The following is a 17,577-nucleotide window of genomic DNA, read 5'->3' on the forward strand; positions in this document are numbered from 1 at the left end:
AATGTAAACCGCTGCGTTTCCGTGCAGTTTTTCCGCAGCATGTGTACAGCGATTTTTGTTTCCCATAGGTTTACATTGAACTGTACACTCATGGGAAACTGCTGCGGATCCGCAGCGTTTTCCGCAGCGTGTGCACATACCTTTAGAATTAGGCTATGTGCACACGGTGCGGATTTGGCTGCGGATTCGCAGCAGTGTTCCATCAGGTTTACAGTACCATGTAAACATATGAAAAACCAAATCCGCTGTGCCCATGGTGCGGAAAATACCGCGCGGGAACGCTGCGTTGTATTTTCCGCAGCATGTCAATTCTTTGTGCGGATTCCGCAGCGTTTTACACCTGTTCCTCAATAGGAATCCGCAGGTGAAATCCGCACAAAAAACACTGGAAATCCGCGGAAAATCCGCAGGTAAAACACAGTGTCTTTTACCCGCAGATTTTTCAAAAATGGTGCGGAAATATCTCACACGAATCCGCAACGTGGGCACATAGCCTTAGGGTTAGGGTTGGAATTAGGGTTGTGGTTAGGGTTAGGGGTGTGTTGGGGTTAGTGTTGTGGTTAGGGGTGTGTTGGGGTTAGGGTTGTGATTAGGATTATGGCTACAGTTGGGATTAGGGTTAGGGGTGTGTTGGGGTTAGTGTTGGAGTTAGAATTGAGGGGTTACCACTGTTTAGGCACATCAGGGGTCTCCAAAAGCAACATGGCGCCACCATTGATTCCAGCCAATCTCGTATTCAAAAAGTCAAATGGTGCTCCCTCACTTCCGAGCCCTGACGTGTGCCCAAACAGTGGTTTACCCCCACATATGGGGTACCAGCATACTCAGGACAAACTGCGCAACAATTACTGGGGTCCAATTTCTCCTGTTACCCTTGTGAATCTAAAAAAATGCTTGCTAAAACATAATTTTTGAGGAAAGAAAAATGATTTTTTATTTTCACGGCTCTGCGTTGTAAACGTCTGTGAAGCACTTGGGGGTTCAAAGTGCTCACCACATATCTAGATAAGTTCCTTGGGGGGTCTAGTTTCTAAAATGGGGTCACTTGTGGGGGTTTCTACTGTTTAGGCACACCAGGGGCTCTGCAAACGCAACGTGACACCCGCAGACCATTCCATCAAAGTCTGCATTTCAAAAGTCACTACTTCAATTCCAAGCCCCGGCATGTGCCTAAACAGTAGTTTACCCCCACATATGGGGTATCACCGTACTCAGGAGAAACTGGACAACAAATATTGGGGTCCAATTTCTCCTGTTACCCTTGGGAAAATTAAAAAATTCTGGGCTAAATAATTATTTTTGAGGAAAGAAAACGTATTTATTATTTTCACGGCTCTGCATTATAAACTTCTATGAAGCACTTGGGGGTTCAAAGTGCTCACCACACATCTAGATAAGTTCCTTTGGGGGTCTAGTTTCCAAAATGGGGTCACTTGTGGGGGGTTTCTACTGTTAAGCCACATCAGGGGCTCTGCAAACGCAACGTGACGCCCACAGAGCATTCCATCAAAGTCTGCATTTCAAAACGTCACTACTTCACTTCCGAGCCCCGGCATGTGCCCAAACAGTGATTTACCCCCACATATGGGGTATCAGCGTACTCAGGAGAAACTGGACAACAACTTTTGGGGTCAAATTTCTCCTGTTACCCTTGGGAAAATAAAAAATTGCAGGCTAAAAGATCATTTTTGAGAAAATAATTTTTTTTTTATTTTCATGGCTCTGCGTTATAAACTTCTGTGAAGCACTTGGGGGTTCAAAGTCCTCACCACACATCTAGATTAGTTCCTTTGGGGGTCTAGTTTCTAAAATGGTGTCATTTCTGGGGGATCTCCAATGTTTAGGCACACAGGGGCTCTCCAAACGTGACATGGTGTCCGCTAATGATTGGAGCTAATTTTCCATTTAAAAAGCCAAATGGCGTGCCATCCCTTCCGAGCCCTGCCGTGCGCCCAAACAGTGGTTTACCCCCACATATGGGGTATCAGCGTACTCAGGACAAACTGGACAACAATATTTAGGGTCCAATTTCTCCTATTATCCTTGGCAAAATAGGAAATTCCAGGCTAAAAAATCATTTTTGAGGAAAGAAAAATTATTTTTTATTTTCATGGCTCTGCGTTATAAACTTCTGTGAAGCACCTGGGGGTTTAAAGTGCTCAATATGCATCTAGATAAGTTCCTTGGGGGGTCTAGTTTCCAAAATGGGGTCACTTGTGGGGGAGCTCCAATGTTTAGGCACACAGGGGCTCTCCAAACGCGACATGGTGTCCGCTAACAATTGGAGCTAATTTTCCATTCAAAAAGTCAAATGGCGCGCCTTCTCTTCCGAGCCCTGCCGAGTGCCCAAACAGTGGTTTACCCCCACATATGAGGTATCGGCGTACTCGGGAGAAATTGCCCAACAAATTTTATGATCCATTTTATCCTACTGCCCATGTGAAAATGAAAAAATTGAGGCGAAAAGAATTTTTTTGTGAAAAAAAAATTACTTTTTCATTTTTACAGATCAATTTGTGAAGCACCTGAGGGTTTAAATTGCTCACTAGGCATCTAAATTAGTTCCTTGGGGGGTCTAGTTTCCAAAATGGGGTCACTTGTGGGGGAGCGCCAATGTTTAGGCACACAGGAGCTATCCAAACGCGACATGGTGTCCGCTAACGATGGAAATAATTTTTCATTCAAAAAGTCAAATGGCGCTCCTTCCCTTCCGAGCCTTACCATGTGCCCAAACAGTGGTTTACCTCCACATGTGAGGTATTGGTGTACTCAGGAGAAATTGCCCAACACATTTTAGGATCCATTTTATCCTGTTGCCCATGTGAAAATGAAAAAATTGAGGCTAAAAGAATTTTTTTGTGAAAAAAAAGTACTTTTTCATTTTTACGGATCAATTTGTGAAGCACCTGGGGGTTCAAAGTGCTCACTATGCATCTAGATAAGTTCCTTGGGGCGTCTAGTTTCCAAAATGGGGTCACTTGTGGGGGAGCTCCAATTTTTAGGCACACGGGGGCTTTCCAAACGTGACATGGTGTCCGCTAAAGAGTGGAGCCAATTTTTGATTCAAAAAGTCAAATGGCGCTCCTTCCCTTCCAAGCCCTGCCGTGCGCCAAAACAGTGGTTTACCCCCACATATGAGGTATCAGCGTACTCAGGACAAATTGGACAACAACGTTCGTGGTTCAGTTTCTCCTTTTACCATTGGGAAAATAAAAAAATTGTTGCTAAAAGATAATTTTTGTGACTAAAAAGTTAAATGTTCATTTTTTCCTTCCATGTTGCTTCTGCTGCTGTGAAGCACCTGAAGGGTTAATAAACTTCTTGAATGTGGTTTTGAGTACCTTGAGGGGTGCAGTTTTTAGAATGGTGTCACTTTTGGGTATTTTCAGCCATATAGACCCCTCAAACTGACTTCAAATGTGAGGTGGTCCCTAAAAAAAATGGTTTTGTAAATTTCGTTGTAAAAATGACAAATCGCTGGTCGAATTTTAACCCTTATAACTTCCTAACAAAAAAAAATTTTGTTTCCAAAATTGTGCTGATGTAAAGTAAACATGTGGGAAATGTTATTTATTAACTATTTTGTGTCACATATCTCTCTGGTTTAACAGAATAAAAATTCAAAATGTGAAAATTGCGAAATTTTCAAAATTTTCGCCAAATTTCCGTGTTTATCACAAATAAATGCAGAATTTATTGACCTAAATTTACCACTAACATGAAGCCCAATATGTCACGAAAAAACAATCTCAGAACCGCTAGGATCCGTTGAAGCGTTCCTGAGTTATTACCTCATAAAGGGACACTGGTCAGAATTGCAAAAAACGGCAAGGTCTTTAAGGTCAAAATAGGCTGGGTCTTGAAGGGGTTAAATTTCTGTAAACCACTATATGCATTATGTTTTCACAGGAAGCTGAAGCAGCCGAGGACCTCTCAGAAGAAGACGAGAGGGGTGGAGAAATACAAGGAGCGGGCACACAGAGTGTAAGTTGTGCCAAAACAGTCGCTTCACACATAACAGTGCACCCAACCCATACAAAACAGTTCATCATACATCACAGTACACATACAACATATGCCTATATCAAACATAATTCTTTTTAATTTTTTTAAAGTCTGCTGCACATGAAGTTCCTCCCAGCAGCTCCCAGAGTCGGCGTCATTATCGCCGCCGTGGTCGGCCAGCAGTGATTTTTTTTTTTTTGGGGCTTGGTACTTTTTAGTTTGTGTACTAATTTTTTTTTTCTCTTTTCACAGGTTTCACAGCGTGCTCCTGACTCAGATGACGAACCAGGACTCGATGTGGATCTTCTCATCGAGGAGGTCCGCGAGCGGGAGCCACTGTGGAATATGACTGACCACAGGCATGCAGACAAGTTTGTCACACGTCGGTTCTGGTTGGAAGTCTGTCATAATGTCATCAGCAAATTCAAGGCAGCAGACTCTAGAACGTAAGTAGTCAAATTTCAGTAATTTCTGGAGCAGGTTGGAATGCGTTGTAGTTATCCAATTGGTTTTTTTTTTTTTATTCTTGTCTTTACAGGTGAAAGGGTTTGCAATCGGTGGGGGTCACTCAGGGATCGCTTCAGGAGGGAGTTTAACCAGGAGATGCAGGCCCCGAGTGGCTCAGCAGGAAGGAGAAGGACCCGTTACAAATATGGCCCTGCCCTGTCCTTCCTCAGGGAAACCATGCTGAGTAGAACGTAAGTATTCAACAGCCCATTGAATAAATCACCATGTTTACCTGTCTAACTTTTTTGGTTTCAGTTAGGGCTTTTTCATATCAATATATTGTTTTTTTTCCTATTTCACAGCACCGTCTGCAGCCATCGGGCACCTGCATCGACCTTGGACCCCTCTGGAGCGATCTCTCAGGAGTCCGCCACTGAGGGCCACGTCGGTAGGCCCCACACCTCTGACCCTTCAGGTACCTCTGCCCCTTCAGGTACCTCTGCCCCTTCAGGTACCTCTGCCCCATCTACTTCCGTCGCTGCCAGCACTGGAGCATCATTGCAGCCTTCGTTACTTGAAGCTGCTGGTGACGCATTAGCATTCCCTTTACTCCAACCCTCTGATCCTGCCACCTCTAGACCACCATTAGGTTCGTGGGGCAGCGACAGAGGGGTCAGGAAAGGAGCTATGTTCCTGAGTTCTTGCATCTGAATGCATCCTTCCAAAGCTCTTTCAAAATTTTGGGAGAGCAAGTGACTGTTGGGTTCAACATGGTGCAAACACGCATCAGTGAACACAGCAGTCCCTTGGATAGGCTGCATGCAGGTGCAAGTCAAGCTCCACCAAACCTTTTTTTTTTTTTCAATCCATGCTCAGGAGCATGGAAAAGCTGACTCTTGACCAGCAGATGCAGGTAATGCATGCCATGGTGCTCTAGTGCAGGTCATGTCCGAAACCCAAAATCCCATACCTCCCCACACAGCCACTACAACTTTCCAACCCCAGGCAGAGTTCCAAACCCAGTCCCAATACCAAACCCAGTCCCAAAACCCATCCCGGCCCCAAATCACAATGTCTTCCCCAATGTTTTCTTCCTTGTCAAGCTTTCCTTCCCCGTTTTAGTATTCCACCTACCCTAACACCACCCTCCCCTGCTCAGCCTCCTGTTTTTTCACCCCCTTCCACTACACCCCAACCTTCCAGCCCCTCCGCTAGTATCTCCACCCCACACTTTACCAACCTGTGATTTTTTTTTTTTGTTTTGGTATGTTAAAAAAAATTGTTTAATATGTATTTAATCTTTTTAAAAAAAAATTAGAAAGAAAAAAGGTTGAACACAAAGTTTTATGAAAAAAAAAGGATTAATGTTTTGAGAAAAAAATCACAACAAATTTTAAATAAAATTAATTTTGGTTTAAAGTCAATTATTTGTTTCAGTGCATTCATTTAGGTATAAGCTGGTATGGTAACAAACAAAGAGTAAAAAAAAAATTACACACCACACGTTGAAAGGTATAACATATTTGGTTTATTACCAAGAATACAATTCACTTTTGGAAACTAATTAATAAAACTTGGTGTCAATAAAACCACTTTCTACAGAAACAGAAATCACCAAGACAAGAAATAAACATCTCACACTATGCTGTCTTGCCATGGCACTCTGCCTACAGGTGACACAAAATACTCTGCAAAGTGGTCCCTCATTCTGGTAACAGAACCTGTGGAGCAAACAGAGCTGCTGCGGTAATCCCACAAGGTGGTCTCAGAGTCCTCATCATCGATGGAAACAGGCTCCTTGGAAAGTACATAGTTATGTAGCACCACACAGGCCTTCACAACCTCGTCTACTGTTTGTGTGTGCAATCTTATGACCGTTAGCAGCATGTGCCACTTTGCAGTTAGAATGCCAAATGCACACTCCACCGCTCGTCTGGCTCGAGTTAAGCGGTAATTGAATACGCTTTGTGTTGTGGTCAAGTCTCTGCTTGCATACGGTTTTAGTAGGTGTGGCGATAACTGGAAAGCCTCATCACCAACACATACATATGGCGTTCCCGGGAGTGGTCTGGCTGGTGGAAAATCATAGCTGTCTCCATACAAACAACGGCCCATCGGAGAGGTTTTTTAATACTTGGGAGTCGTTGGACCGGCCATAGGCTCCAATGTCCACAGCCAGGAATTTGCAGTTGGCATCTGCTATGGCCATCAGTACTATTGAAAAGTACTTCTTATAGTTGTAGTACTCTGAGCCAGATCCTGCCAGTTTTGCAATACGGATGTGTTTCCCATCTACAGCACCCAAGCAATTTGGGAAATGGCACAGTTTCTCAAAAAGTTCTGCACTTGTCAGCCAGATGTCTATTGTCGGTTGTGGAATGTACTCCTGGTGCAAGGTATCCCATATAGCCCGACAGGTCTCTTTCACTATTCCGGAAATTGTAGATATTCCAAGGCGCAACTGGTAAGGCTAGGTTCACATTAGCAGCAGCCCGTTCAGCACATACGCTAACGGGCTGCTGCTAGCGCAAGTGCCTGCGCTACATCACGCTAGCGCAGATGGAGCATCTGCTAGCTCTATCTGCACTAGCAGTGACGGACCCGGAAACGCTGCAGCCCGCGTCTCTGGTCCGTCACTCAAATGATGGCACATCGCTAGCACACGCCCATTGTGGGCGTGCGCTAGCGATGCATTCGCCATTGCATTCAATGGCGGCGTTAACGGACTACGTTACACCGCGTTATGCCGCAGTGTAACGTAGTCCGTTTAACGTAGTCAATGAACGCAATGTGAACCTAGCCTAATGGAGTGAAGTTAGGGATTCACCCGTAGCAAGGAAGCTGTGAAAAACAAAGAAAAATGTTAGTAAAAATTGCAAAGACCAACATAATATTTTTAAGCAATTTCCACAAATATTACATTTTTAATTTTTTTTTTATTTTCAAAAAATGGCACAGAGGACATTTTAGTTCTGTTGTGATGCACATTAAAACCAGCATTTTAACATCTGTGCATTCCTATTATGGAGCTGGTGTAAAACACTGGAATGGCCACAAACAATAACAAAATTAACATGCTGCAGAAAATGCAACGCAATGTTTCAGCGCAGTACTTTCTGCAGCATGTTCACTGCTGATATTGTTTTCTATAGGCTAAAACTTTGTTCCCCAAGTCCGGTCCTCAAGAGCCACCAACAGGTCATGTTTTCAGAATTTCCTTAGCATTGCCCAGGTGATGGAATTATTGCCTGTGCAGGTGATGCAATTATCACCTGGGCCATACTAAAGAAATACTGAAAACGTGACCTGTTGGTGGCTCTTGAGGACCGGACTTGGGGAACACTGGGTTAAAACATGTGTACATGATATTAAATATGAGCAATGATATAAAATTAAAAAAAAGGCTTACCGCAGTGTCACCATCAGCCGCTCCGCCGATGCGATGGAAAACCTCATGCGTGTGTCCTGCCTTCTGATGACATCCACAACTTGTTCCAGCAACAAATCAAAATGCTCCTGCCTCATCCGGACATAATTAAAAAAATTGTGTTCTGCCGCTACTCCATGTAGAGAGTAGAATAGACGCCCCGGGTCATCTGCAGTTCATTTATGGGATGAATCCATAGTCGGCGACATCGCTGCAGAAGAATCCTCCGTCTTGCTGCTTCCTCCTTCTCCCGAACTATAATATCCAGCCGATTGGTCTCAAAAATCACATCGGTAACCACGTTCGCAATCCTCACAAGTACACCTTCCATCTCTGCCACTTTCTCTAAACCCTTTCAAAGATGGGCTGTAAAAACTGTCAGTGTATAGTTTTCCCTATTTCCCAGTAGCCAATCACATTTGGGAGACTCCCATTTTTAGGCTTAAAAAACGGATCCGTCGTAAAAACGGATGAAACGTATGGTAAAAATGGACACAACGGATGCAGTGTTTCAACGGAACAGTCTGGCGGATTTGCGACAGATCCGTCGAAATACTGTGTGCGTTGCATCCGTTTTTCACTATTTTTGACGCATCCATCGATACGTCGCGCCGACGCATTTTGACCGCCGCCAGATGACGCTAGTGTGAAAGTAGCCTTAGACACCTGATGTTAGTAACATTGCCATCTCTTTATGACATTTCCCTGCACAATAAAAACAATTTCTACAAAATACGTGCTAAGCGGGGAAACAGGCCAAACGTTGTGTCCACGGAGATCCTGTGAATGCAGGCACTGCTTGCACTGCTGCCATTGCTCTGTCATTAGCCCCAGCTCTGATAAGATGGAAGAGCATTGATTGGAAGCCCTGGCTGACCCCTCCCCCTGCCTGCCAGCCTACCAATCCAATGAATGGAATATAAATATCAGCCAATGGCTGCCTGTCCTGGCATTGGTATATAAAGGGGATGGGAGCCCTCTGTCACACACATCCCTTCAGGTCTGGGGAGTTGTTGGTCCTGAAGTCATTCAGGGTCCTTAGTGCTTTGCCTCCAGTAAACAGAAATCCCTGGTAAGTAGCCTGCAGCTTCCCTGCCGCCCCCTGCAGCTTCCTTCCTCCTGCACAGGATACAATGTGTTTATGTCTCCTGCTGTCTGGATACAATGTATCACTGCTCCAGGGCGTTGCACTCAGATGGTTTCAGATCCTTTCTTGCTCCTTCCCAGACTGAGATCTGAGGATTCATCATCCACTAAGTCAGCAGCAGCTTGCATCCTAAGCAGGGACCCCATGATGTGCTTGGATTAGGGTGGTCTGCCCATCATTATGCAGCCTGTGATGGGGAAGTTCTTGGGGGGGGGGGGGGGGGGGGGGCTCACAAAAGGGGATCTGTGTATAGGCGCATGTCCTTGGGATGTGTCCCTTTTTTGCAGACTGGGGCGTTGCTGCTATCCAATGCTGAGCCTTAGCACATTGCTGCAGATCTCCTGCAGGAATGTGCTGCTGATGAGGAGGGAGGGAGCCTGCAAGAGAATGGTCTATACTGGATTGTGTGAAAGAGTTAATGGAGGCTGCCCCCTACTGGTACTACTTGTGCTTGTGGTGCAGCCAGTGGGCTCAGGGCCAGGCATATTTGGGGTGACGGATTATTGCGGTAGCTTTCCATCTTCTAAGGATTTCTGCCAGCTAATGGAATAGAAGAGGGTGTATGTCAGTCAGGGCTATGCTGCCTTTCTATGTACTTGGAGTATCTCACTGTATTTGCAATAGACACGTCCTCTAAAGTAACATGACCCATTCATTGCACTGTCCGGCAGCATCATTTACTAAGACCTGTAGCAGTATAATTAATAGTATAGACTCTAAACTGTTAAATGCAACTTATTTATACCCCCTAAAATAAAAGTAACCAATACCAACTGCAACACTTTCATAAGCCCCCTGAATGTTGGGTGGCCAGGCTTCGATTACAGCCTGGACAGACTTGTCATCCAGCAAGCTATGAAGGCAGCCATCTTGTTACCCAGCTTTCCCTGAATATGATGTACAATATCTGGACTCGTGGTTCCATAAGGTTTGGCTCAAGTGGAATCATTGCCGTTGTTGGGGATTGTGGTGCATAGAGCAAATTTGACCTTATTGTCGATACTTGATAAAAAAAAAAAAAAAAAAAATGGCTTCCAGTTGCCTTAATTCAAGGTGACTGTAAAGGTCGTATGCAGACTTATAAAAGTTTTTCTTTACCCTTTGTTCCCTATAATCTTGCAGTAAAGTGCAATCATGCCTTTCGGCAACTCCCACAACCAGCTGAAATTGAAGTACTGCGTTGAGGATGAGTTCCCGGACTTGAGCCAACACAACAATCATATGGCTAAGGTGTTGGATATAGAGATGTATAACAACCTGAGGGACAAGCAAACGCCAAGTGGATTTACTGTGGATGACGTCATTCAGACTGGGGTTGATAACCCAGGTAAGTCTCCTCCACTCTGCCATCTGTTCATTCTCATTACTGGAATTGCTCAATACCATCTTTCCAGGCTGTTCAGCACTTGAAAATTTTCTTGTAAAATTTAGAAACCATTAGCAAAACTTCTGTAAAGAATAGGGACAGTCATTAACTTGTACATACTTGTTCAAACTGGGGTGGACAATCCTTGTAATCCTCATGTCCTTTTCAGCATGACTCCAAATTTCACTGGTGACCTCCACTTGGGGGAGGCAGCCATTATTTGGGCAGCTTACCTAGCAATGTTAAGGTATGACGCATCAAAAGTCTTTCCGTTGACTCCAGATGGCCACCTCCACCTAGTGTACACAATGGGTCTACATTACTCTACCGGAAAGGTGGTTGTACACAACTAGGTCACGTTTATCAATGGAATATAATCTGGGATACAGAGGTGGTTTATTAAAGCGAAGCACACATCTGTACTACCCCCTATAGTAATATTGTGTCATCAACTTGAGTTTTGTTTTTTTCACCATTTTATTTTTCATTAAAGTGCAGATCTTTATCACTGACTTGATAAATTAATAGCATGTAGTAGCCTTCATTGTCTGCAGTTTAAACTAAATGGATACCACACTTATTTTATAGAATGGGTAGCATAACTATTTTAGTGCGCCCAGTCATTACGTTTTAGTTGCTCATCCTGGTCATATATATTCAATGACACCAGGCAATGAATGATCTTTTTGGGAATATTTCAAAATGTCGTCATAGGGATGATGCATCACGCACAACACTTCAGATTATCGGTTGTCTAAAATGATTGTCAAGTTTTACCAGTTGTTTTGATGACAAATTGGATCCGCATCTATGGGCATCTCTAATGTGGCCATGCACTAGTCTAGAGTCGACCAACCTGACTGTCATTCGGTGAAGTTTAGCAAAGACCTGTTTTGACAGACCATCATCCTCTGGAAAGAAGTTGGTCCCATAGTCCAGCAAATATCTAGCTGTGGATCGTTCATTGAGTGTCTATGGCCAGTCTGAACTAATATGGCAGCCAATGTGTAATAATGGCTCTCTGGGGTTATGGTTTATCAGGTTTTCACACAAGCGATGGTGGTCAGCCATCAACCCATCTGTCCCATGAATGGTCATCTCTCCATGTTGGATGGTTTCTGACACTTGTGTGGATAATTCAGTCTAAAAAGTAAACTTTTAAGCCAAGTAGCCTAGCAACTGGTCAAATTCTAGGCTTTCCTGACCTTACAAAAAAAGCAAATATGGGGTTTATAATCTGACATCAAAACTGAACACTCTATGCAAAATAATTCTACAAACTTCTACTAAGGTTTTCAGTGATAAAGGATTTATAAGTAGTAATGTCTTTCTCTAATATTGGGTTAGGCTTACTGGCAAGCTTGTCCTTTTCCACACGACTGATGGGTTTAGATTCTCCTCAGACGCCCTCTTCCAGAAGTTTCCATCCTGTTTTATTGGTGGTCTTATCCTTAACACTTAATCTGTAAATGCTAAGACCTCTCGTATTTGTGTAGGCCACCCATTTATTATGACCGTGGGATGTGTTGCTGGGGATGAAGAGTGTTATGATGTGTTCAAGGAGCTTCTTGACCCCATCATTGAGGACAGACACGGGGGCTACAAGCCAACAGACATGCACAAAACAGACCTGAATTCTGACAATCTGAAGGTAACTATTATAATTTTGTTTGCATCTAGTGTATGATCTATTTGGGTATGTGCACACAGAGTTGTATTAATTTTATTTTTTTTTGCGGAAACTCCAATTTTTAAAACTTGCCAAATATCCCCCAGAGAACAGAGCCTCTGTCTTTAGAGGATCGTCTCTGCATTAGACAGCTCACTAACCTGAATGAACCCCATGTTATACCTAGCTTCTCCTCTGGAGGTGCTGTAGGGAAACTGAACACGTGTGTGTGTGTATGTGTGATATATATATATATATATATATATATATATATTTTTTTTTTTTTTTTTATATAGATCACTGGGATGTTTGGTAATTAAACTGCTCAGAGATGGTTCAAACAAATGTAGGGAGAAACCATACAAGAGTGGTTGTCTACTGATTGCCTGGTGGGCAGACTGGCAGCAAAACTAAGGGGGCATAAACATGTGATGCTGGTGTGTGCAAACTATAGAAACTGTGTAGGTTTAATAATGTAAAACTGAATATTGCTTAATTTTATCAGGGTGGTGATGACCTGGACCCAAACTACGTTCTCAGCTCACGTGTCAGAACTGGCAGGAGCGTCCGGGGATTCTGCCTCCCACCTCACTGCAGCCGTGGGGAAAGACGAGCCATAGAGAAGCTCTCCATTGAAGGTAATCTTTCTCTTGTGAATTAATGATAATGAGCCTCACTTTAATTAGACATTCTCCTACCTCCCCCAAGCATCCCTCCTTCTGTGCTCAATGACTAAAGTTTCCATGAACAGAATCTGTAAGCAGGTCGTGGATGTAAGCGATGCTGGAGTGTTGTATTGATGGCGGATCCGGCACTACTCGGGCTACTCGGTTTCATTGTGTTCAGGGATTCAGACTCTGGGTGTTCTGAGCCTCGGACCTTTTAAGGACGCACGTTCCTACAAGCAAACCCTATTAAATACCTGGCTGTATATGGAAACGGAGTAAAGTGCATCTTGGCTCATGGGCAGAGAGGAGGGGGAATAATCTTTCCATCTGACTTTAGAATGAGTAGAACATATAGCCAGATATGGTGCATTCTTCTTTAAAATCCTGGCCCTTGGTTTGGGGAAAAGTGTGTAACTTATGTTCATATTACACCATTAGCAAGCGGAGGGTCAGAGCACTACACCAATCTGGAAAACAGATTGCTGAAGACTGGGCACAAGGAAATTGTGCCAAGCCCTATGATGGGATGATCAAAACATTAATATCGCCCGCACATTTCATTTAATAAATGCGAGCAAACTGATTTGTCGGCACTCGGATGCTTTAAGGTTCTGGACACCCCTTTCACTTTTGACAGCAAAATCGCTCAATTGCCTTCAAGGAAAATTATCCTGCCGTCTGTTGCTACTGAGGCAGTCTTTTTCATAACTGGCTGCAAAGCTGGTTAAAAAAAAAATCTGTCATGGCTCTGACTGCTTCACACCTCTCCTCTTGGTGTTACATACTGGGAGGGGTAAAAGCACCTACAGCCTCAGGGAGGACAGAGAAAATGGGCTGTACATGGACGGTAGAGCAATAAACATGTACTGAGACATAAAAGCCACGCATTGGACACGGCTCACATCCAGCCTGCATTACTGGGAAAAATCTGGCACTTTGATTACGCTGCAAACTGCATGAAAAATGAAGGAAGATTCATTTTTTTTTTTTTTTGTAAAGCAACAACATCCCCACTCCCTTCTACCCCAATAAATAGGACAACCTCAGTTCATATGCTCGATTGGAGCAAACTTAATACATCCATGCCTTCCATACTTTATCTGGTTTGTAAAGGTCATTCCTTCAAAATCCACTATATTCCTACAGAGGACAGGAGTGGTGTTAATAGTTGGCCACATAACAGTGCTACACATGGCAGGTAAGGGGGGGGCCTGGCACATTTTGCATGGTGTCCAGGATCTTCAAGTTGGGTGTCTGTTGTGGATTTCACCTGCATCTGTCAGGAGAGCAAACGGCAAAGTATTTTGGCCAACAGCCATGTTTAGACAGTCGCCCATGTTTTGTAGCATGGCTGAATGAGCGCTTGTATCCTTGTGGGGTGGAGGGACTAAATGAGATCATGGTGCCCTGTGAATGGCTGTTCTGTGACTACAAGACCAGAGAAGGGGGTGACTCCCCACACTCATATTTATAGTTCTGGTGGAGTGACTCCTGTATGAACTTTTTTTTTTTTTTTTTTCCCTCAGCTCTCTCCAGCCTGGATGGTGACTTGAAAGGAACGTACTATGCCCTCAAAAGCATGACTGAAGAAGAGCAGCAGCAGCTTATAGACGATCACTTCCTCTTCGACAAACCTGTATCTCCTCTGCTTCTGGCCTCTGGAATGGCCCGAGATTGGCCTGATGCCAGAGGCATCTGGTAGGTAAAGGGTATAAATTGGGCAGTTGCTAGCACTACTAATACAGGAACTTGCTCAATCCACAATGGATGGCTGCCATGTGGGGCAATGTGCAACCCCGACCCTTAGCAATACCCCTGTAATACTCAAGACTGCCAGCACCCAGGGATTCCAACTGTATTGGTTTCATGTTGACACCAAAGTGCAATTCTCTCGAATCTTGTGGCCCCTGTCCTTAAGCCTGGTGTACTGCCCCAATTACCAGTGATGCCACAAATGGTCATCCTTAAACCTATTCCCCAGGGTGCCTGCCCCTCTGCTCCCACCTGTTGCGCTTCTGATGTGCCCAATGCATATTCTGCAATCTCTAAAACTTTGCTCGCTCACTGGCATCACAGCGTTAATGTGTGCAGGTCATAAAACTGAGGTGCTGTTGACCTGATCTCAATATTAATGTGTTCTTATCAAAAGGCACAATGACAACAAGACCTTTCTTGTCTGGATCAACGAGGAGGATCATCTCCGTGTGATCTCCATGCAGAAGGGTGGCAACATGAAGGAGGTCTTCAAGAGGTTCTGTGATGGTCTGACAACTGTAAGTGAATGGTCATCCTGTAGTTGAGATGTGTGTGACACTGTCTATTAATCAGTTGGACGTGTGTGTGTTTAAATTTTTTTTTTTTCCTAATTTCAGATTGAGTCGTTATTTAAGAACAAGGGTTACCAATTCATGTGGAATCAGCACCTCGGTTATATCTTGACCTGCCCCTCCAACCTCGGTACTGGTCTCCGTGCCGGAGTCCATATTAAATTGCCAAATCTGAGCAAAAATGAAAAGTTTGGTGAAATCTTGAAGAGGCTGAGACTTCAAAAGAGAGGAACAGGTAACAGGCCGTTAGTCATTGCTCATAGATCAAGCCGCTCATCGTGTGTCTCGGCTGCGCATTCATGTTGCACCTAAAGCCTACTGCTTGTCCCCTATTCCAAAGCTACATAATGGAGGTTTCTGACTTGGCACCTTCCATTGGCTTTCAAAGACCACCACTATATGCTGCATTTGGCGTGCCAGTAGGGTTCATGATTGCCAGTATCAGACTCTGACAGGTATCTGAAATCTACATTGCAGAGCTCAATCATGTAGATGTCTGTCCTTCAGTAGCCAAGGCTCTGATTTTTCTAGATACTAATGGCCATCACTCAACTTAATTTTTGGATTATTCGGGGGAGAGAGGGGCTTCCCAGTAAAGATGCTGCAGTGCTTCACTCTTGTCCTCTTTAACCCTTGCTGTTCTGTTCTTCCCACCAGGGGGTGTAGACACTGCAGCAGTTGGTGGAGTCTTTGATGTTTCAAACGCTGATCGCCTTGGCTTCTCCGAGGTGGAACTGGTTCAGATGGTAGTCGATGGTGTGAAGCTGCTTGTCGAGATGGAAAAGCGTCTGGAGAAAGGCAAATCCATCGATGACCTCATCCCAGCACAAAAATGAATGCACTTTTAAAGGCCATGCTTTCTAATTTATTGGATCAATAGCGGCACTGAGATCTTGGGACCCAACTCCTGCTTAGTAACAGTGTAGAAATGTCTTCCATCTGTTCATGGGTTTTCTTTAGAGTTTTTTTATTTTTTTTTTTTTCTTGATGGCTGCAATGTTACTGAAAAAACAAACTAGAAATAAACATTGGTCTTGCCTTGATACAGTATCTGTAATTTTCATCCATCGTGAATAGACTAAGATGATGTGCCAAAAAAAAAGTGGTCACTACAGCTAACGTCTGTTCAGTTGGAGGGGGGAGATTCACTGCTCCAGATCTGAAAACGAGAAGATCCATAATAGCCGGACCCTCTTTATACTAATCTGCACTGCACAGAGCAGGATCGGGGCTGCCACTAGTGCAATCTCAATTTTTAGGCAGGGTACATGTATTCACACATGGCAAATTTTGTTGCAGGAACTTGGGCTGTTGTATAGGTATAAGGCTTGCCGAGATCAATGCACATGAATCGTGAACAACCTCCTACATAAGGGGTGACTTTAATGGCCAAGATATGCCACTTGTACTGTTGTCCACCACTGCTCATGTCTGCATTGGAAGTTGGCACTGCTGATGACCTAATCTGCCAGGATTGCAGAGATCATAGCTGCCTATTGTGCTTGGTTCCAGGCAGGTATATGAAGACAAGTCATCAGCCCGATGTAAAAGTGGTGCCAGAGAATCCTCCAACTCTAAACATAGTGAGGCTCATGGACCCTGACAAAAGAATTATTGGAAGCCCAATAATGTCTCCCTAATCTGGAGCTGCATAGTTGGTAACTGAAATGTCCTGTAATAATAGCGCCATGACATTGGGGCAGACTCCACTAATCTGCCTGATAGAGTAAGCCTGACTTGTGCAGTCTGAGGACGTGCCACGTGTGATCAGTGGTGCATGCAGTATGATCACCTTGGCACACATTCCTAGACCTAATAACTCTTTACACCACTTGTTTGCTTTTGGCACACTAAATGCGCGCCTGTAAGCCACCTACCTTGTCGAGTGAGCTGTGCACAATAACAAGTCTAAATTGCGTAATGCGGTGCAAGGTCTGCACACTTGGGATGTAACACTCCCTAATGTGTGTGCGCAAAATCGATGACCCTAGATAAGATGTTTGGCTAATGTCTATCTCTGCAGAGAAATCTGTCTCTTTGGAATAGGAAACGCTCCTTTTCTATGGGTTTCTGGGAGCACCGCCAGCCCAGTGTAGCTACCCGAAGGGTACATGCAGTGTTCTCTCCCCCTTTCCCACACGTTCTCCTGCTGTCTTGGAATTCACTTTGATGCATACAATTAGGGAAACATTCTCATTTTGGGGGAAAAAAAATGAAAATACAGAATTACTCCCTCCCCCCCCCCCCCCCCCCCTGGAAAAAGTGTGCCCTAATTAAAATACAAAATTGAAACCGACATATCCACACTACTGATCATAATTTAGGAGAATGGATTAGAGAAAGTACCTTACCACCATCCACTGCAGTCAGAATTTCTGTATTTACTGCAGAGTTCTGTCTCTGAAGCCCCTTCAGACTGTCTGGGACATATGGAAGATTGGCCTCAGAATAAAAGGTGAGCGCTACCATGAGTCCTGGGTCTACCACCAGTAAAGCCTCCTGAGACCATTTATGTGGGGGG

At 44.1% G+C, this 17,577-nt stretch overlaps 1 protein-coding gene across 1 annotated transcript; it reads left to right on the forward strand.

The window, feature by feature from the left end:
• Positions 1–8,851: 8,851 nt before the first annotated feature.
• On the forward strand, positions 8,852–16,099 carry CKB (creatine kinase B). Its single transcript, XM_069734718.1, has 8 exons — positions 8,852–8,951; positions 10,149–10,353; positions 11,889–12,043; positions 12,567–12,699; positions 14,256–14,427; positions 14,879–15,002; positions 15,102–15,291; positions 15,714–16,099. The coding sequence occupies exons 2-8, from the start codon at positions 10,161–10,163 to the stop codon at positions 15,890–15,892; spliced, it is 1,146 nt and encodes a 381-aa protein (XP_069590819.1). The 5' UTR covers positions 8,852–8,951; positions 10,149–10,160; the 3' UTR covers positions 15,893–16,099.
• The last annotated feature ends 1,478 nt before the right edge of the window (positions 16,100–17,577 follow it).

Source organism: Ranitomeya imitator, chromosome 1 (genome assembly GCF_032444005.1).
Source record: "Ranitomeya imitator isolate aRanImi1 chromosome 1, aRanImi1.pri, whole genome shotgun sequence".
Taxonomy (NCBI): domain Eukaryota; kingdom Metazoa; phylum Chordata; class Amphibia; order Anura; family Dendrobatidae; genus Ranitomeya; species Ranitomeya imitator.

Bases quoted from the DNA above. Each gene is read 5' to 3' on its own strand.
- CKB (XM_069734718.1), top strand. From the start codon at position 10,161: ATGCCTTTCGGCAACTCCCACAACCAGCTGAAATTGAAGTACTGCGTT. The intron at 14,428-14,878 runs GTAGGTAAAGGG...TCTTATCAAAAG, and splicing joins CCTGATGCCAGAGGCATCTG to GCACAATGACAACAAGACCT. The intron at 15,003-15,101 runs GTAAGTGAATGG...TCCTAATTTCAG, and splicing joins TCTGTGATGGTCTGACAACT to ATTGAGTCGTTATTTAAGAA.